This window comes from Notolepis coatsorum (genome assembly GCF_963971535.1).
Source record: "Notolepis coatsorum genome assembly, chromosome: 6".
Classification (NCBI taxonomy): Eukaryota; Metazoa; Chordata; class Actinopteri; order Aulopiformes; family Paralepididae; genus Notolepis; species Notolepis coatsorum.
In genome coordinates, this window is record NC_140170.1 from 63,033,783 (window position 1) to 63,054,924 (window position 21,142).

Sequence of the window (21,142 nt, forward strand, 5' to 3'; positions counted from 1 at the left end):
AACAACTCAAACTTGAGATGCAATAGCAGGAGTAGAAGCCGAGAACTGTTAGGAATGTCTGACGCCTAAGTGTGTCTGACTCCTAACCACCAAACGCTGCACGGACTACAAAGTATGACGTATATCAGGCCAGTTAGAGCACCTTGTGTATATCGTTTACTTGTATATGAGTTGCATATGTTTATTGTAACGTATAATATAACCCGATAGGGCATACAGACCCTCATCCAATTATTTCCCTCATATTCAGATCAAATTGTATTGCCTATATTTAGGTCTTTCTAGTTTCTACTATTACCCTGCCCATACCAGTACCTCCCCTCCCCCCTCCTGCTATGACGCCCGCAATTTCCCCAAGGGGATCAAAAAAGGAATGTCTTATCTTATCTCACACACAGTCATAGTAGAATTGACTTGTCTAAACAGGGTTTGTGATTTTATAATCACCGTAAAACCACTCAAACTTAAGACACAATCGCAGGAGTAGCCTATACGGCCTTGGATAACAGGCTTTTCAGTCAGGTTTAAGATCAAACCGGGGCTGGATAACAAACTTCCACAATCCCATAACTTAAATCGACAAACTAAGGATTCCCTTGGAAAGGTGAACTTGTTAGGGAGCAAGTTGGAAGAATGGACACAGAACGGCGCTCCCATGCTGCCACCCTGTGTCAGTTTTGAAGTACTACAATAGTTATTGAAGTGACATTTAATTTCTTTGAGAAACTACTTTTATTTGAAGAATTCATATGGTCGATTTGAGATGAGTTTCCCCGTCAGAAAAATACTAGTTCCGTTCATTTCTCGTCTTTCAAATGTGGGGCATCCTCCTCTCTCCGTTCCTGAGCGACCGTAAAACACGCACGAGAGAACAGATATGAGAAGAGTAGGAAAAGGGGGATTCAAACAGCGGGAAATATTACCACACAAGTCTGTGAGGCAACTTTAGGCACTTAAGTAGATTGTCTGCAAAAAAATAAACGGTCAAATGGCCAAATAACACTGGAGTGACGATATCAGCAACGATTTTGCAGTCCGTTGGTATTAGAATATGGCTTGCGTTTAGGGCGGCTACGTGGCGTAGTGGGCAAGACGCTCGCCACGAATGCGGAGACGCTGGGCTCGCCTGTTCGAGCCCAGAGCTCCACATTGCTTTCAGTTTAGCTGGTCGTTCATACTAATACACATTGGCCGTATTAGGGGGAGGGAAACTGATGGGTGGGGATCGGGCGTTGTGGACAGCGACTCCTACAGGTCGGTTGGTGCGCCTGCGCAGTAGAATCAGGAAGTGTCGGGGGCAGCGTGAGCCTCCCACGCGTTACTCCTCGCCACTGAGAGATCGAGCTGCGCAGGTGAAAAGATGCGACTGCTGTTACCTCAAGTACCGGAGGGGACTTGTGCTATGTATGACTTAGTCCACATTGCAGCCGGCTTGTGGGAGGCAAGAAACAGCGTCCGTGACAGGGGAGGGTTGAATTGGATGATACGAAAATTGGGATGGGAGAAAATATAGAAAATGGGAGAAAAAGTGGATAAAAAAAAAAAGAATATGGCTTGCGTTTCAACACCATAACACGGTCCGTCATAACCACACGATGAACATACATTAAACTATTACACAAACTTGCATTCATCCAGCGCTCCCACAGAGAAAACCTTTAGTACAAAATACTCCCAATGATAGAAAAATAGACACCACATTGAAACAGTCACAGGTGGGGGCTATTGACATCACAGCTCCTCCTTGTCCTTCTGTGAATCCAAGGACGGTTTGACATCCTTCTTAGGATCTTTGGAGTCCTTTTTGACAGCAGCTTTCACTGTCTTCTTTGCGGCTGGCTTTGCGTCCTTCGTGTTCGTTTGCTTGGCTTTGGCTTTGGTTTTGACCGGCTGTTTACCGTCTGTTTTAGCTGCAGGCTTCGCTTTCGCCTTAACTGCGGTTTTAGCCTTCGCTTTATCGCCAGCCTTCGCCTTAGGTGCCGCTTTTGCCTTCGTGTTTGTCGCTTTGCCGGTTGGTTTCTTCTCAACCTTAGGTTTTTCGACGAGTTGCTCGGCCGTTGCGTCGGCGGGCGGATCGAGCTTAGGCTCCGTGGGGTCGTCTTTCGGTTCGTCCGCCGCTTGGTCCTGTTTGGGCTCCTGGTCCGAGGGAGGGGCTTGTTGTTGGGGCGTGGCCTGAGCCTCGGCGCTCTCCTCACCCTCCGCTTCCAGGAAGCCCTCGTCGACAGGAGTGGAGAACATCTTTAACAGGTCATCAGCTTGGATCCTCTCCTAAAGACAGACAAACGTGGGGAAAGAAAGTCGCAATAAATACATAAATAAATACAATTCAATTAGGGCTGCACGATTAATCGAAAAATATATCGCAATCTCGATTCATAGACCCATGTGATCTAATTTCTAAATTATGGCGATTTCTTTAATAATTCTTTTTTACTTTTTACTAGACTATTTTAAATGATGACGAAGTGTGAGAAAATGTTCAGTTGCTATCGCCATCAGCTCTATCTTTAATTTTTCAAAATGTTCAGTTGCTATTGCATGCACTCATCTGTGTTTCACTACACACATGAGTGCATGCTTACCAACTGTCCGTCTGCAACACGTTTATCACCGACATCTAAGAAGGGAGATCCCCCCTTGAATGGCCCTTCTAAGGTTTCTCTCCTCCATTTTTCCCTATTGTTAGGTTTTAGTGAGTTTTTCCTTACCTTCGCGTGGGGTATGTCTGGGAGTGTTCGCATTGCATTCATTTATTTGCATTTATTTAAAATTTGTTGGACCTTATGGTGTTCTTATTTTGTTCTTGACTTATTGTTATGTTTCTTCTTGACTTGTTTAAAGAAGACTTGTCCGGCCCATGGGGACATTAACGTGTGTTGTCGGGCCTTACAAATAAATTTGATTTGATTTGAAAAATCGTGATTCACATTTGAGCAAGAATCGTGCAGCCCTAAATTCAATCGTTTCTAGGGTTCTTAGGGTTCCTCCAGTTTGCTCTGAACTAGGTAAAACTGCTTTTTCCTTTGACGCTTCCAACACCTGGAATGCCCTCCAACTGACTCTGAAGCTGAAGGTTCTTCCTTCTTTTGCTGCATCTAAAAGTATGATCTCTGACCACTGTGTGTCGACTTATATATTTTGCCTATATGTATGTAATTGCTGATAAACCATGTCTTAGTTTTGTAAGCTTGTCGTCGCCATAAATGAGGGTAACCTCAGTGTCTTACGAGTTGAAATAAAGGTTTGAAATATAAGTAAATAGGGTTCCTACACATTATGTTCCACTTCATAAAGACAGCTTTTTTATAAAAACATTTATTCAATTTCTTTTTGGGCTTCACCCATCCCAATCCTGGTCGTTGCGCGCATTGCCCCACTGTCGGCCTGGGGAGGGTGTAGAACTACCACATGCCTCCTCCGATACATGTGGAGTCGCCATCCGCTTCTTTCCACCGACAGCGAGGAGTTTCACTGGGGGAACGTAATTCACGCTATTTCCCCCCAGATCCCCTCCCTGCTGAACAGGCGCCCCGACCGACCAGTAGGAGTTGTAGTTTACAACGACCAGGACACATACCCCACCGGCTTCCAACCCGCTAACACGGCCAATTGTGTTAGTAGGGAGGACTGATAAAGACAGCTTTATGACTGGGTTTGAAGATGTTTGTTGGTGGTCAACATGATGTGTGCTGAGAGAGGCTAGGTGGGTACACAACACAGAAATAATAATAAATTCAATGTATATAACGCTTTTACAGTGCTCAAAGACGCTTCACTAGTAAGCAACAAAAGACAGAACAAAACAAAAAACAGTTAATGGTCGAAAGCAAGAGTGGAAAGGTGGGTTTTGAGGGCTGTTTTAAAAGGACAGTATGGTGTTGGCAGTCTGGCTGGGGAGGCCATTCCAGAGGGAGGGTGCTGCTGCAGGAAAAGACCAAGAGATGAGTCTAGGGCCAGGCAGACGTACCTTCTCTTGGTGGATAGGGTCCAAGGTGAACCAGAGGGCCACAGCACACCTCTGGCCCTTGGACACAGCTCTGACGCCGTGGGGGTTCTCCTTCCCCGACCCAAAGCCTACAACACGGCCACACTGGGGACGCACCTCCGCCTGCGATGGGATGTGAAATAGTAACAACGCACACATATAACTAGGGCTGTACCAAATGTCATTTTTTAAACATTCGAAGCTTCGATTGAAGTATTCGAACAAAGCTTCGGATGTCTATAAAAAAAAATATACTTCATAAAAAATAATATAATAATCCAATAAGGGCACGGTTGGTATGAAAGTGATGGTGACGTCTTATAGTATAATACCGGTATTAGTGTAGCCTAATCTTTAACTGCAACTGTGAAGAAAATTGAATAGAAAAAAGAAATGAAAGAGTAACAAAAAAAATTCGAACGTCAACATTATGATCGAAGCTTCGAAGCATTCGGTACAGCCCTACATAAAACACATTCACATACAAGTGTTGTAGAAATGAAAAGAAAATGGGTGAGCAGCAGGGTTAGGATCAATTCACTTTCAATTCAATCCATTCCAAATTTTGATTATTAGATTAGATTAGATTCAAATGTATTGTCATTATACAGCACAAGTACAGTACAACGAAAAGAGGTTTGGCATCCAACCAGAGTGCAAATATAACAGTAAAGTGCAATAGTAATATACAATGTACAGGTGATTAAACTTGGTACAGTATAACATATATAAATGAGTACTACGGAGTACTAATCGGATGTATGTACAGAGTTGTTGTATTAATATGTACAGTGATACAGGTATAAAGACACTATAGTAATAAGTCATACTGGCCAGCAGCGGGGAAAAAACACAACATCACTTAATATGGACTGTATTGATCTATTTGTGGATCTCGGGCCCATCAGGCTTTGTACTTTCGGGAAGCCTGAACTAGTGGAACAGAAATCGTCATTTACTTGCCGATTATAGAACATCCCTTATCATTTACGTGTTAATATGTTGGAATGTACAACAAGTCTTTTAATCTTTGAAAAAGAAAAATCCACTCCCTGAATTCTAAGTGAACTGCTCCCAACCCTAGGGAGCAGATACAGTGTAGAAGCCAAAACCGACAAATTTAGAAGTTGTATTATGTTTGAATGGTGTATTTATGTTTGGACACTAGGGGGCACACCACCTCTATTATAAGAGGGTCTGTAATCAGAGCCTAGGCATGCACCTGCAGGATTCACTCTCAAACCCGCTTTCACTGTTGGAACTGCTTATCTGTAACAAACAATTGACAACTGTTCTGTTCAACTTCATCATCATTCATCTTTCCTTTGGACAATAAAACCCTGCAAACTACATCGGCTGCAACTTGGACATTCAACTCATTCAACATCCACAACTTTGATTGCCGAGTATAGGAAACATCTAAGTGGGTGCATCGTTCGTGACGCTTGTCGATTCATTGGGGAGCGACAAGCAGCCACTACATACAGTAATGGGTTGATATTCACCGTGACTGTTTTAGCATCCAGCTCCGTGAAGATGAAATCTCCACCTTCAAAGTCCTGGTTTAGATACAGGATGGCACTGCAAGCAACAAGTGTCAAAAAGAAAGAAAAAACAAATAGTGATCAATTATGAAACGTTTGGGTGAAATTAATTAGTTTATAAAGAAGGACCAGAGAGACCTTGAAACAGCTGTCTGAGAGAATAATGGCGAGTAATGAATTAGATCACATGTTGCCTTTAAAGAAAATACAGCCACAACTGAATTATATGTATGTATGTGTAAGTATGGTATGTATGTATGTATGTATGTATGTATGTATGTATGTATGTATGTATGTATGTATGTATGTATGTATGTATGGAAGCCAAAACTGACATTATTAGAGGTTGTATTGCCATATGTTATATTTTATGTATTTGTTTGGATTTATGTTGAGTTCTGCCTGTATACATTGTGACTGCCAGCCTGCCAAATTGGGTTTGTGGCATCAGTTCCCGTTGCTCACCAGTAGGTGACATACTTAGCTGGTAACGGGAATGATGACAGCAGGTGTGTTTGGTTACCGGCAGAGCCTAACCGTTTTTGACCGTCACGTCACGTCGACACGGCACGTTGTTCGGTTATCGTTTTGTGTGTAGTGTATAGTGTTTGTTTGTTCATTTGAAGGTATTAGCGTTTACTCATATCACATGCAAATTGTGCATTCGGTAATTATGTGGTAAATAAACCCAGTTGGGGTTGTTATTGGAACAGACCATGTGGACATTCATCCTTTCACCAGACGATATCCAGCAGCAGCCACAGACGCGTCAACTATATGTTTTAGCCGGTATCAGCCTCCTCAGGGCTTTATAGATTTATTGTTTTTGTTTAGTCAAGTTAGGCCCTTACAGTATGTATGTATGTGTGTGTGTATGTATGTATGTAAAATTCAAATACATATATCTATGTATGTGTGTATGTATTTATGTGTGTTGTGTATGTATGCATGTGTGTTTTTTAGGGATGCTCGATATTGGCATTTTTACCGATACCGATATACCAATAATGTCCAACTCTTAATTTCCGATACCGATATCAACCGATACCGATATATGTAGGGTTCCCCCCCCCCCCCCCAAATGGAATAATTTCAGGTAATTAACATTACATATCTCTTGTTGTGGAATTAACACAACATTATGCATACTTTTGACAATAAATAAAATCAGAATTGGTTCTTACTTGCTTGCCTGGGTAAATAAAGGTTATAGAAATGTAAAAAAAAAAAAAAAAAAAAAAAAAAAAAAAAAAAACGATACCGATATTTTCCGATATCACATTTTAATGCCAATATCGCCCGATAATATCGGACATCCCTAGTGTTTTTACCTGTAGTCTCTGTGTGTGTATATGTGTGTTTTTACCTGTAGTCTGTGTGTGTGTGTATACATGTATGTACATATGTGTGTTACCTGTAGTTTCTGTATGTGTGTGTGTGTGTGTGTGTGTGTGTGTGTGTGTGTGTGTGTGTGTGTGTGTGTGTGTGTGTGTGTGTGTGTGTGTGTGTGTGTGTGTGTGTGTGTGTGCATGTATGTATACTTTGTGTATGTATGTATTAGGGCTGTCCCCGACTAAGGATTTGGATAGTCGACTTCGATTGGCCGATAGTCTACCCCCCTGAATACACACAGGGCCGCCGCTAGGGGCGTGCAAGCAGTGCGGTCGCACAGGGCCTCGCGAGAAGGGGTGCCTCGCGAGAAGAGAACATTTAAATTTAAATTTTTTTTATTTATTTTTTTTACTTTCTTTTATAAAAATACAAATAAATAGAATGTTAACAATCACTTTCCATCACAGACCTAAAATCTAGTTTTGCTTACATGCTTATATATTTCACATTAGACACGTTTGTAGAATAGTGTTCCAGGCTCTGCGGCTCTGCAGATATACTATTGGTTTCATTCAATGACCCGTTTACTTTTTTGCAAAGCATCGTGGGAGGACTAACACTAGGGGGAGCTGGTTGGCGTCGGTCTGGTAGTCTGTAGAGAGATGTGAAGAAGACCGGTATTATCCACGAGGGGAGGGGGTACAGGTACGGGGTCTATTCGGCGCTATCCACGGGTGGATGTCTTGGCCAAGAGCATCCTACTTTTGAAAACCAAATGTGCAGCATCGGAGCAGAAGAAATAACGCTGCGTGCCGTAAGCTTATCAATACCGAGTATAGTGATTAGGTTATGCCAAGACGAAGAGGACGTTCGGCAGATGGACTGAAGATGAAAGTTATTGCGTGTTAGAACGTTCAGTCAGGCTAGCCATGTCGGCTAGTAGCTTAGCTAAAGGCAGGGACAGCTAACTAGCGTTAGCTAACCTAGCTAGCTAGTTAGCTTTAGCTACGTAACGTTATCGAGTGCTAACGTGTGGTTCAGTCAGGCTAGCCATGTCGGCTAGTAGCTTAGCTAAAGGCGTGTGTGTGTGTATGTACATATGTGTGTTATACCTGTAGTCTGTGTGTGTGTGTGTGTGTGTGTGTGTGTGTGTGTGTACATATGTGTTTTACCTGTAATCTCTGTGTGTGTGTATGTGTGTATGTATGTATGTACATATGTGTTTTACCTGTAGTCTCTGTGTGTATATGTATGTGTGTTTTACCTGTAGTCTCTGTGTGTGTATGTGTGTTTTACCTGTACCTGTAGTCTCTGTGTGTGTATGTGTGTGTTTACCTGTACCTGTAGTCTCTGTGTGTGTATGCAGGGGGTTCCTTGATACACTCGTTGATTTCAGAGATCAGTAGACAGTTGTCCACGTGAACAGGGTGGCTCAGGTCTCCACGTTCCTCCTGGTTCTCTGTAACAAGACAGAGAGGAATTCTATATCTAATAGATCAGTGATTTGCAAACGTTTTTTTCCCCCCAGTCTACCAACATTTCTTTTAAATAAATATAACTTGAACTCAAACCTGATCTGGCAGATCATTGAGCATTATACTAATAGCCAACGGTGTTTTATTCAACATGTCTATTTTTCAATGGACTTGAAGGCTTTGGCTTCACAGAAAGTGCTTCTATGAGCATCATTTTGGGACCCATTTCAATCTTCCCCAAGACCCATACTTTGAAAAACACTAATAGGTGGCTGGTAATAAACGTATATAAATATATCAATAAAATAGTTTTCTTCTACAAGGACAATACTGCCCCCTAGGAGCCAGGCTGGGCATTAAGAGAATATCAGGAATTATCATAATTAAATTGAACACTTAGAGCATAATTAGATATTATGTTTTATGTTATGAATTAAGTTTGGTTCCTTTTTCTGTGTAAAATCAGAGATGAAGAGTCTTTGTAGTTTAGATTTTTCTCTTAAAAGAAATGGCAGAAATTAACACTTTAATCGCCAAGGACGCCTTAACTCGTCATTCCCCGCCATGCTAATTCTGCCAATGACGCCGTAACACGTCATTGAGATCAATATTTAAAAAATCTGTGATCGCAATCATATTTCTCCCGTGGAGACTTGAGATCTACTGTTGATCCCCTCTCAACTCTCCAACGGTTCAAGAGCGCCATCTGGTGGCCGATCGCCCAAACCGGAAACCGGAAGCGGAAACTGGTGCTCATCCAAATTCGGTCCGATCACTCGCTATATGTCCCGGGACTCGAGCTCGACACAATGGATAGCGATCCGTTACCAATAACTCGATAACCAACATGATTTGGACGTATATACTATTATACAACCTGGAGATGGATCGCATATTTCAACATCCCATAATAGGAATATTTTTGCTCCACGCTCATCGCCCAACGGCCCGAGGAGACTGGGGTAAGTTTCAACGGAGCCCTGCCGGTTTATTTTTACCGTGTTCGATACAAACTGCTCTAATGATCATATCACCTACACTACATGAATCATCTACCGTTGGCCACGGAATTATAAATGACCCCCCCCCCCCCCCATCCGGTCAACATCAGATGATAAGTAGTAACTTCTAGAAGCACGTCCATTTGAAATTTTTCATCTGGCGCCGATCGCTATCAAACTGTATTTGATCATCAATATAATGCATTTAGGGCTATAAATCACGTTCTACAGAATGCTGCAGAAAACAATAAAAAAATATTTATACTTTAGACCTTATTTTAGTATGAATATGTGAATGAAAAAGTACAACGTTCCTACATCCTGAACGATAGATAATTGACGTTGAATGGGCCATAGTAATGTCAATTTAGCAATACAATTTAAAAAGTTATAGCCCTGCAAAGAAGGGGAACTTCTCCATAGACAAATAGAGTTGGCAGAGGATGGTATAAGGATGTACATAAGCGTGGCAAAGAAAGTGTTAACCTAATTAATTATTTAAAATTATTAAAAAATGCATGAAAATGTTGTCCGATACATTGTTGCCCGTGGCTACGTTTGTACTGCATTTAAAATGTTCATGTAGTTTGTCAAATTGTTATTTGTGGTCATGTTTTGTATTGCTTGTCTGTCTGAGACCAAGGACCACAATGGAAATAAGTCTCGACTTTTTTGTGTAGCATCCTTGATGTTTTTCTGGAATCTTGTATTTTTTTTAAATGTCTAATAAAATAAAACCTATAAGGCTGTGATCAGATTGAACGCCTTTTCCTTGCGCTCAAACGTGAGGCGCTGCAGTGTCAGAATCAAAAGCGTACAGGGCACAATGAGCAATACCACCGATTACCACTGCTACCTCAGTTACGTACATTACTACGCACCGCCCTCCAGGCAGGCCCGGTTCTAGGCATAGGCAGTATAGGCAAATGCTAAGGGCGCCACCACCCAGAGGGCAACAAAAATGAAAGAAAAAAAAATAAGTTTTTCTTTACTAATACTACTAGTTTTCTTTAGTCTTATCTACAGTACAAGTCCAACGTTTCTAACAATCCCATGGAAAATGAGTGTTTTACAATGGCTCATTCATTTGGACGGCAAGTGAGAAATTCTCCAAACATAATAATGTCACTTGGTCACTGTTTTGATGTTAAGTGTTTGATTTTGTGGGTTATTTTCAATAAAAGAAAAATGAAAACAAAAGGGTGAGTGCATAGTATTGGTAGTGAATAAACTGTGATGCAAGGGGGCGCCAGATAAAATCCTGCCTAGGGCAGCCAATTGGTCAGAGCCGGCCCTGCCTCCAGGAGTCGCTGTTCATATCTCGGTCGTGGTAAGACCTGCTCGTGCAAACAGGGTTTGTCGGAAATTGGAAAAATGTGCTTCTCCTCCATTATCGACTGGTATCTCTTCAGATACCAAACCGATTTCTAATCCCTCGCCTTGGTTGATTTAATTGGTCCGCCGACATTAACACTTTGGATGCCACGCCCGAGATTTCTCGGGTTTACCCCCCGCGGGTTGAATGCCTACGCCAGAGAATATTCTTTTTTTTTATTAGCGATCTGAAATCATATTGCATCAAGCGACTCTACCGTTGGAGATCCAGGCACCCCCGGTGCTCAGATGTGAAAAAAGCGCCCCCTATCGTCTCCCAGATGGTAAATCACCCTTTTGGATTGGACTCAATGAAAGTGAATGGGAGAAATCCTGACTCCACATTTTACTTCTCACTCATGCAGCCGGGGTCTACCAGAGTTCAATCTGGAGCCTTAGAGCAGCGGGGATTATGTGTTTAAACTATACTCGGTGGATCAATCAAATGAGCGATTTTTTTCTAATGGCAATCAGGAATTGGAATAATCCATTTGGATACCATCTGATCTCAGGTAAGGAATCTATGTTATCAGTATTAGGATAATCAGACCCGTTTTCACGGATATATAAGCTTTTATGTGATTATGGTGATAGGCTGTTTGACTCTGCTCGCGGTCAGGAAATAGGAGAATCGATTTTCAACTGGCGGCACGAGCGTGCATGCGTACACATATACTATCGATCATCTAGCATTTATTTGAAAACGATTCATAAATAGGCCGACAAATGACAACGTTCTAGAATATTCCAGTAAAAGGCGATTATCATAGAATGTGTTGTTTTTTCCGTGAAAACAAGTGATTTTCAAAATGCTATCAAACGGAAATGAAGCGATAAAAAAACAATCTGCCACGACAATGTTGACTGGAAAATTAGTCTTTGATAAGCGACGGGCAGATTAGACACATAGCCATAATTTAAAACATAGATTAGGCGATATTAACGTTAACATTGAAGTGGCCTTGGGCATTCAAGGGACTAATACGGAATTAACCTTTGGCGCTCAAAGTGTTAACGTCTGTGCACTCCGCGGCTAAAGTTGAAACTTTTTCAACAGAGAGCGCCCGAAAAAGCGTCACTTCAAAAACACAAGACACATAGTTTGGAGGAGACGCACGTATGACGCGACAAAACCATTGAAAACTGTTGAAAAAAGGCGCAGGTGCATTCAAAAAGGCGTCCAATGTGATCACAGCCTAGAGCTAATATCAGATATTATTGTTATTGGCCGCTGTGGACATTTCTGGCCGTACGCCGCGCCGCTCTATGACTTACCCTCCACGGCAGAGCGGCACACCAGGTGGGAGTAGGCGAAGAAGAGGTGCGACTCCATCTGGAAGTGAGACTCCAGGACCGTACGCACCTTCTCACTCACGTCAAAGAACAGACGGGCGCTCTTCAGGGGCACCTTGCCCTCCTGGCCCAGCTGGGGGACACGACAGAAAAGTCAGCCAAGTAAATTCTGGATCAATGCAAGAACATCAGACTCCCTAGTTTCACGTGATCCCCCCCCCCCCTGATGCAAATGGTTGTTTTATAAACCTAACCCAAAATTAAAACATAATTTCTTCATTACCTGGAGTGCTATCTATCCATTCAGATCATTTCGGTGTGATTTGCCAAATTTCGGAGAATTTAATACAGAATTTTGCTGCTTAAGTGTATGTATATTCATTGATTCACTCGTATACCAAAATCCATTTGAATTGAAAAATGTTGCTTTTCGCATCAAATATTGATATGCAATTAACATGTGATTAACTTCTATTAATTAACTATAAAGTCTCGAATTAATTCGATAACATTTTTGTATCGAGTCCCACCACTAATTTGAATCGAATCTCATTTTGAGATCAGTCGCAAAACGCTTCCTGTTGAATGGATCGATTGAGTGCAATGCTGAACCTCTACTGTTCGCCGTTTTACGCTCGTCTTCACAGCCTAGAATATGACACGCCCACTGATGATGTCACGGTTCGCAAAGAAAAACCAACGAAAATTCGGTTCCAGCTGAGCACAGACTTTTCACGTTCCGGACCAATTATTTCCGGTTCGTGATTAGGTTCGGGAACTGGCACTGGCACGGAGCCCTGCCGGTGTGAAAGGCCTAATAGAGATATGTGTCATTGAGATACTGTATCTGTTATAGAGATATCTGCCATCACTCCAATACAATGGAGCTGAATGGAACTCGCGTGTGGCGCTCAAAGAGCCATAAATATACATTTGAAAAACTCAAAAATAGGGATGTTCGATATTGGCTTTTTTACCGATATACCGATATTTTCCAACTCTTAATTTCCGATACCGATATATGCTGGGTTTCCCCCCCAAAGAAACAGAATAATTTCAGGTAATTAACATTACATATCTCTTGTCATGGAATTAACACTTATGCATTAACCATTATGCATACTTTTGACAATACATAAAATAAGAATTTGTTCTTACTTGCTTGCCTGGGTTAACACTTTAACAATTTGGTTGCCTTGGGTTAAATTCATGATATACCATAGGTTGCCGGCTCTATTTGTCTATGGAGAAGTACCCCTTCTTTGCATGGCTATAACTTTTTAAATTCTATTGCTACATTGCCATTATTAGGGCCCATTCAAAGTCCTATATGTATTGTTCATTGTGTAGCAACGTTAAACTTTTTCATTCACATATTCATAGTAAAGTATGGTCTAATGTATAAGTATGTTTTCATCTCTTTCTGCAGCTTTCTCCAGAACGTGATCTATAGCCCCAAATGCATTATATTGATGATGCAATACAGTTTTATGGCAATCAGCGCGATATAAAAAATTCCAACTAGACGTACTTCTAGAAGTTACTACACGTCATCTGATGTTGACCGGATGGGCTAGGGGGCGTTTATAATTCCGTGGGCAGCGTTATACCAATCATCTAATGTGGGTCAAATGTTGATAATAGCAGTTAGTATCGAAGACGGTAACGTTACACGCTGAAACTCACCCCAGTCTCCGCGCGCCGTTGGGCGATCATCGTAGAGTAGAAGTCTTATCATTATGGGATGTAAATTTACCCGGTCCATCTCCAGCTTGTATAATGGTATATACGTCCAAATCATGTTGTTTATCGAGTTATTGGCAATCGATCACTGTGTAGCGTGACGAGCCAGAGTCCCGGGACCTATAGCGAGTGCCCGGAAGTACTACGGACGTCTAGCACAACCTCTATGGCACATCCTGTTAAGCGATTGCGCCGATCGGCCACCAGATGGCGCTCCTGAACCGCCAGAGAGCTCAGTGGGTCCTGCTGGTGGATCTCAGGCCAGCGAAGGGGACATATGAATCCGATCGCAGATTTTTGAAATATTGATATAAGGACGCTGTACAGCGTCCCCCGGCAACTTGAGCATGGCCAGCAATGACGTCTAAACACGTTTCATGGCAGTCAAAGTGTTAAGTGCCGAAAACGTGTTTAGGCGTCTTTCCTAGCCATGCTAAAGTTGCAGAGGACGCCCTAACTCGTCTTTAATATCAATATTTCTAAAATCTGTGATCGGAATCATATTTCCCCTCTGCAGCCTTCACACACAGTTCTGAGCTCCTCTCAATCCTCTAGCGGTTCAAGAGCGCCATCTGGTGGCCGATCGGCAGAAGCGCCAAACAGGAAGTCATGTGGATGAAGTGGTGATCACCCATATTACTTCCGGGCACTCGCTATAGGTCCCGGGACTCGAGCTCGACACAATACATAGCGATCCGTTGCCAATAACTCGATAAACAACATGATTTGGACGTATATACTATTATACAACCTGGAAATGGACCGGGTATTTCGACATCCCATAATGGAAAACTGTCTACCCCACGCTGATCGCCCAACGGCCCGAGGAGACTGGGGTGAGTTTTAGCGTGTAATATTACCGTGTTCGATACTAACTGATCTGATGAACATATGACCCACATTAGATGAATGGTATAACGCTGCCCACGGAATTATAAACGCCCCCTCGCCCATCCGGTCAACATCAGATGACGTGTAGTAACTTCCAGAAGTCCGTCCATTTGGATTTTTTTATATCGCGCCGATTGCTATCAAACTGTATTTCATCATCAATATAATGCATTTGGGGCTATAATCACGTTCTGGAGAAAGCTGCAGAAAGAGATGAAAACATACTTATACCTTAGACCATATTTTAGTATGAATATGTGAATGAAAAGGTGTAACGTTGCTACACCATGAACAATACATATAGGACCTTGAATGGGCCCTAATAATGGCAATCTAGCAATAGAATTTAAAAAGTTATAGCCCTGCAAAGAAGGGGAACTTCTCCATGTTAAATAGAGCTGGCAACGGATGGTATATCATGAATTTAGCCTTAGGCAATCAAAGTGTTAATAAAGGTTAAATAAATGTAAAAAAAATAATAATATTTTTTTTTTTTTTTAAACAGATACCGATCATTTCCGATATTACATTTTAATGCCAATATCGGTAGGCCGATAATATCGGACATCCCTACTCAAAAGCAATGTCTCATTCCAAAAATCATGACCCGGTTACTCAAGATAATCCACAGTTGGGGGTGTACTTCAAGTCAAATATAGCCCATTAGCTGAGGGCTACAGGAAAAGTGTTCATCATATGAATCCGTTCTCTTGAACCAGGTAAGGAAACAGCGCTACGTTGGTAAATGTAGTTTAGGGGAGTCGGGCGACAGACGGACAGACCTTTACGGCCTTGAGGACGGTCACTCCCTGGAACAGCTCGTTGGGGGAGTGGGGGGAGGGGCCGCCACCACCGGAGAGAGCGGCCGCCTGGGAAAGGTACACAACGTCAACAACAACATATTGAACTGAGACACAAGAAATAGGCATCTTATCTTTGGCAAGAGGAGAAAACTCAAATGTGACTTAAGCATAGCATGCAGGGGCCCACAGATCTGGAACGAGCTCGACGAGAGTCTGAAACTGTCCTTCAAAACATTAAAATTTAAAAATCACTGAAAGAGGAACTGCTTAAAGGGGAACTATTTTACTATTTCTTTCACTATTTGGGCACCTTTACACAATTCCTGTGAGTCTATGGAACACCTCTGTAATTCTTTCTTTTTCTTTTTCATTGTTTTGTATTTCTAATCAAGTCCTCAAAAACAGCATTTTTCTACCTCAAGATCTTAAGCCGTTTTGAGCCTGGGCTCCAACCACTGTGTGCAGCTCATCATGAGCCTGATGCCACACAGCCACATTATCATGCAGCAGTGTCTCTCTGACATCACAAATCATCACATTTTCAGATGACTCAGTTCAGTGAGGGTGAATATTGTGAGAGGAGACTTGGAAGAATGCGCCAATATGAGAATTAGAGACATAGATCATATTAATATAAGTTCACATAGCTAGGAAACAATGCTAAACACTGAAAAAGGCCATTTATAAGATAGTTCCCCTTTAAATCATATCTCTAAATAGAATCATTACTTAGGTATATAAATTGTCTGTATTTATGTATCTATGTTGTATTTCAGTTAGTAGGTAGGTGTGTAAGCCTACCCACGTTGTATGTTTTTGTTTTTGTTTGTTTATATTTTGTTTATATTTGTGATCAGGCTCCCTCCAAAAGCTTTAAATAGCTTCTTGGGAGACCTGGCGTCATTGTTGTTTTCACATGAAGATATGTACATGTACCGGTATAATATCGTGTGTGTGTGTGAATAAATTCATTCATTCATTCATTCATTCATTCATACACACAGTGCCAACCCATACACATACAAAGGTGGGGGGGGGAGGGGGCACACACAGACATCAGGATCCAGTGGCTACGTTCAGACTGCAGGCGAAAGTGGCCAAAGTCTGATTTCTTTGCTCATGTGACTCTGAATCTGTTTTTCTTCTCATGACAGTGTGTCTGAGCAGCACAAATCACATGGAATCTGATCTTTTCAATTCTGATTTGGCCCCACTTTCATAATAGGTGGTCCTAAATCAGATACAGGTGCAAATGCAACTTCAGTCTGAAAAGTCAAGCGACTTTTCGTCACTCCAGATTGACATTCGTCAAAACATCTTACGTCGTCCATCGTTTATCGTTAATTTGCGCATGTGGGTCAGTTCAGGAGCATGCGACCAGTTCAGACTGGAATCTGATTAAAATAATGTGAACAAAAAATAAATCAGAGAATCCGAGCGATAAATCTAAATTGAGCACTAAGGCTTGCAGTGTAGCCAATAAAAAGATCATAAGAGGAAGATCTTTTTTAGATAAATCTTTGCATGCTTCTTAACGCTGAGCCTTAACATGACGGGTCTGAACAAGTGGCCTCTCTAAACAGCCAGACCTGGATGTGATGATAACACTCACGTTGGAGAGGCCGTGCAGCTCTCTGCACTCCTCCTCAGAGATCACCCCGTCCAGCAGCACCCGGTCCGTCCCGTTCAGCTGCTGGGACCTCATGGTGACCACCACGTTGTCATACGGCATGGGTTCAGGACCACCTGGGGGGGGGGCAAGGTGGAAACAGATAATAATGAATCATGCACGTGATCAGGTCACGATGGTTCATACAAAATGTATTGTTAATGCATTGGGAATTTCTGTCTGTAGATACTATATCTATATATATCCCTTAACAATAATGCTGTATATATATTTACATTCTTATATACTGTATATCTATCCACATCTGTCTGTACACTACATACCGGCATAATATTCCTTTTTACATATCTGTAGATACTATAAATCTGTACATATCCCTTACCTACTCTTACCAGTTACGCTGCTGGCCAGTATGACTTACTACTATCCGTCTTTATACCTGTATCACTGTACATTAGCTCTGATTAGCACTATTACTCAGTAGTACTAATTTATATATTTTATACCCAGTTTAATCACCTGTAGATTGTATATTACTATTAAACTTTACTGTTACATTTGCACTCTGGTTGGACGCCAAACTTCTTTTTGTTGTACTGTACTTGTGCCGTATAATAACAATACATTTTAATCTAATCTAATCTAAATAGAGAGATTAATGAGCTAATGGCAGTCGTCAGGATCTGTCGCCAGGCTGCCAGCTGACTTAAGGAGGCGTGTGGAGAAAGGATGGGTAGGGGAGGAGGCGTGTGGAGGTAGGAGAGGTAGGGGAGGAGGCGTGTGGAGGTAGGAGAGGTAGGGGAGGAGGCGTGTGGAGGTAGGAGAGGTAGGGGAGGAGGCGTGTGGAGGTAGGAGGTAGGGGAGGAGGCGTGTGGAGAAAGGATGGGTAGGGGAGGAGGCGTGTGGAGGTAGGAGAGGTAGGGGAGGGGGCGTGTGGAGGTAGGAGAGGTAGGGGAGGAGGCGTGTGGAGGTAGGAGAGGTAGGGGAGGAGGCGTGTGGAGAAAGGAGGGGTAGGGGAGGAGGCGTGTGGAGAAAGGAGGGGTAGGGGAGGAGGCGTGTGGAGGTAGGAGAGGTAGGGGAGGAGGCGTGTGGAGGTAGGAGAGGTAGGGGAGGAGGCGTGTGGAGAAAGGATGGGTAGGGGAGGAGGCGTGTGGAGGTAGGAGAGGTAGGGGAGGAGGCGTGTGGAGGTAGGAGAGGTAGGGGAGGAGGCGTGTGGAGAAAGGATGGGTAGGGGAGGAGGCGTGTGGAGGTAGGAGAGGTAGGGGAGGAGGCGTGTGGAGGTAGGAGAGGTAGGGGAGGAGGCGTGTGGAGGTAGGAGAGGTAGGGGAGGAGGCGTGTGGAGGTAGAGTCCAGGGGAGACCCAGGAGGGGGATAAGGGCTCATTCTCATCTGATCCGACAACACAGCACCTCGTCGCAGGTCGGTGTGGACGGGCCATTTGTGTGACAACTAGCTGTGAGCTTTTAAGCTTTTCGGTTAGGGTGGGACTTGAGGTCACCACTGAGTTTATGATCAGGGCTAAATAAACATGCCAACATTATGGGAAATGTGCTTACCGTCTTCTCCGGAGTCAGACAAGAAGATGGATACCAATTTCCTCTCCGTTCGTTCAGTAGAAAGCTAATGAATGGAAGTGGACACGGACCACTAGCTTAGCTGTTGGCCAAACACACCTCTCCCAGAGTTTTTAAGCTAGGCTAGTGGTCCGTAAACTAGGCTAGTGGTCCATTAATTCGTGCTAAGCTAGGCTAGCTTGCAGCCGGACAGCTTTCTACTGAACGCACAGGAGAGGAAATTGGTATCCATCTTCTTGTCCGACACTGGAGAAGACGGTAAGTGCATTTCCCATAATGTTGGCGTGTTGCTTCAAGGTAAAGAATAGGTTCATGAACAACTTTTTAGGTGAAGATCATTATGAGTTCCAGGCATATTGTGGCTTAGAACGACACATGATGACCACGATGCAGAGTGACCCGAGTTAGTCTTTCTCGAGTCCCAACAAGCCAGTCTCTCAAGTCACAAGTCACAAGTCAAGTCATCCAAGGTCAAATCTAAACCGTGTAGAACATCAAGTGAAGCGCGAGTCAAGTCGAGTAGAAAACAAGTGAACAGTAAATAGAAAAAGGATGATTAGGCAGGAAGCACTTCTCCTCTCACCTTCCTGTAGCGTGGGGATCTTGTCCAGGTCTGTGGAGTCATTTTCCAGGTCTGTGGAGTCCTTGTCCAGGTCTGTGGAGTCCTTGTTCTTTTCCTCCACCAGCGTACTTATCTCCTTCATGAGGTTTCCGATCTCCTCCGTGATCCGCGCCGCAGTCTCCCTGTCTGACCTGAGAGACACAGGATGACAAGAGAGAGAGAGAGTGTGTGAGAGAGAATGCTTAATTGGCTCTTAGGTCATGCTCAGGTTGGGTTCCTTTCCACTGATAAGATATAAAAATATAAGCCGAGATCTTTTGGTGATTATGAGGCGGCTGAACAGGAAATTGAATCAGGAGTAGGGATGCTCGATATTGGCTTTTTTACCGATACCGATATTGTCCAACTCTTAATTTCCGATACCGATATCAACCGATATCAACCGATACCGATATATGCAGGGTTTCCCACCCCAAAAAACGGAATAATTTCAGGTAACTAATAATTTCACTGGATATATATATAACAAATATTGTTATTGTTTTTTTCTTTTTTTAAACCGATACCGATATTTTCCGATATCACATTTTACTGCCGATATCGGCCGATAATATCGGACATCCCTAATCAGGAGTCAAGGGTGAAATTCAATCGATGGATTATTTGCTGGAGCACACAAGAAGCAAATACAAGCCTGACCAGAGCCCTCCACGGACTAAGGCCCTGAACAACAGAAACAGACATGGCCATATGCTTTTTGGAATTTAATTTTTTAGAGAGGATGACCGACTGGTTTGATGACTGATGATCCGACAGGCTTGGTCGTAGATGGTCATAATGTCTAGAATATATGTGAGCTGGGCCTGGGGCCGGAGGCGCCCCATGCATGCACCGGTCGTTAGGTCACACAGGTTATCAGGTCAATGTATTCTAGACCCGAGTGCATGGCTTGGGCTTGGTCACTGGACCCACAGGCACATTCCAGAGTGGGGGAGACGATGATCATGATTTGACCAGAGGAGCTTAGATGTAAGATATTAATGAAATATATTACACCACCCTGTTCCAGCCATGTGAATATGGTCAATTGAACCCCTCAATTAAGCAGTTGTAGTGTATTGTTGTAGTGTATGCTGATAGTTAACAACGCATTTCACAGCTAAGCCTATGCTGGTTTGGAGTAAAGAGCACCGCTCTGATTCATGACTTTTACTGAGCAGTGTAGAGATTGACCATTGGTTTGCAGTCATTGGTCAAAAACTATTGAGATATAATATATTTTCCTCCATTAGAGAGATATAACATGCTTCCACGTGTCAAGAAATGCAGAAAATCAAGTTGCTTTGTCTTGATATCTGACATGTTACACATGGTTTGTGTCTTGATATCTGACATGTTACACATGGTTTGTGTCTTGATATCCGACATGTTACACATGGTTTGTGTCTTGATATCTGACATGTTACTAGGGGTGGGACGATACATCGATCCAGATCGATACATCGATGTAATTATCAACAATCGAATCGGATCGATGCAATGTAATAAGATCGATTCATATCGATACTCTTATTTTGAAAATCCTGTGGCGAGTCTCATATCCGCCCAAGAACAACAGCAGTAGCTCCGTGTGTGTAGATGTTACAGCATAGCATTCTCCCTTTCTGTGTGTGTGTGTGTGCGCGCGTCTTTGGAAAGACCAGATGAGGTCAGAGGAGTTTGATGTTTAAATGTTATTTAAACATAAACAATATAATACATAATAAATGTAGGCCTATACATGATCATGCAACATCAACAAATTGTTGTAGGAACGGTTTGGGAGAGGGAGGTTGTGAGTTTTGAGTTCCAAAATAGGTAGCTTAAAGTTTAAAGCTCAATATATAAAAACGTGGCACTTTACAGTGAACAGGAGGTCTATTTGTATTAAAAACA

At 42.7% G+C, this 21,142-nt stretch overlaps 1 protein-coding gene across 2 annotated transcripts in view; it reads right to left on the reverse strand.

The window, feature by feature from the left end:
* Positions 1-349: 349 nt before the first annotated feature.
* Positions 350-21,142, reverse strand: part of p3h1 (prolyl 3-hydroxylase 1) — a 51,052-nt gene continuing 30,259 nt past the window's right edge. The window contains exons 8-15 of one of the 2 annotated variants that reach the window (XM_084317179.1): positions 19,229-19,398; positions 17,054-17,187; positions 15,421-15,507; positions 11,987-12,137; positions 8,203-8,320; positions 5,491-5,566; positions 3,968-4,108; positions 350-2,268 (exon numbers count right to left, since the gene is read on the reverse strand). In XM_084317179.1, the coding sequence (XP_084173305.1) occupies positions 1,732-2,268; positions 3,968-4,108; positions 5,491-5,566; positions 8,203-8,320; positions 11,987-12,137; positions 15,421-15,507; positions 17,054-17,187; positions 19,229-19,398 (1,414 nt within the window). In that variant the 3' untranslated portion in view covers positions 350-1,731. Of the gene's footprint in view, positions 2,269-3,967; positions 4,109-5,490; positions 5,567-8,196; positions 8,321-11,986; positions 12,138-15,420; positions 15,508-17,053; positions 17,188-19,228; positions 19,399-21,142 lie in introns of both variants that reach the window. The other variant, XM_084317178.1, reaches the window with a different exon arrangement.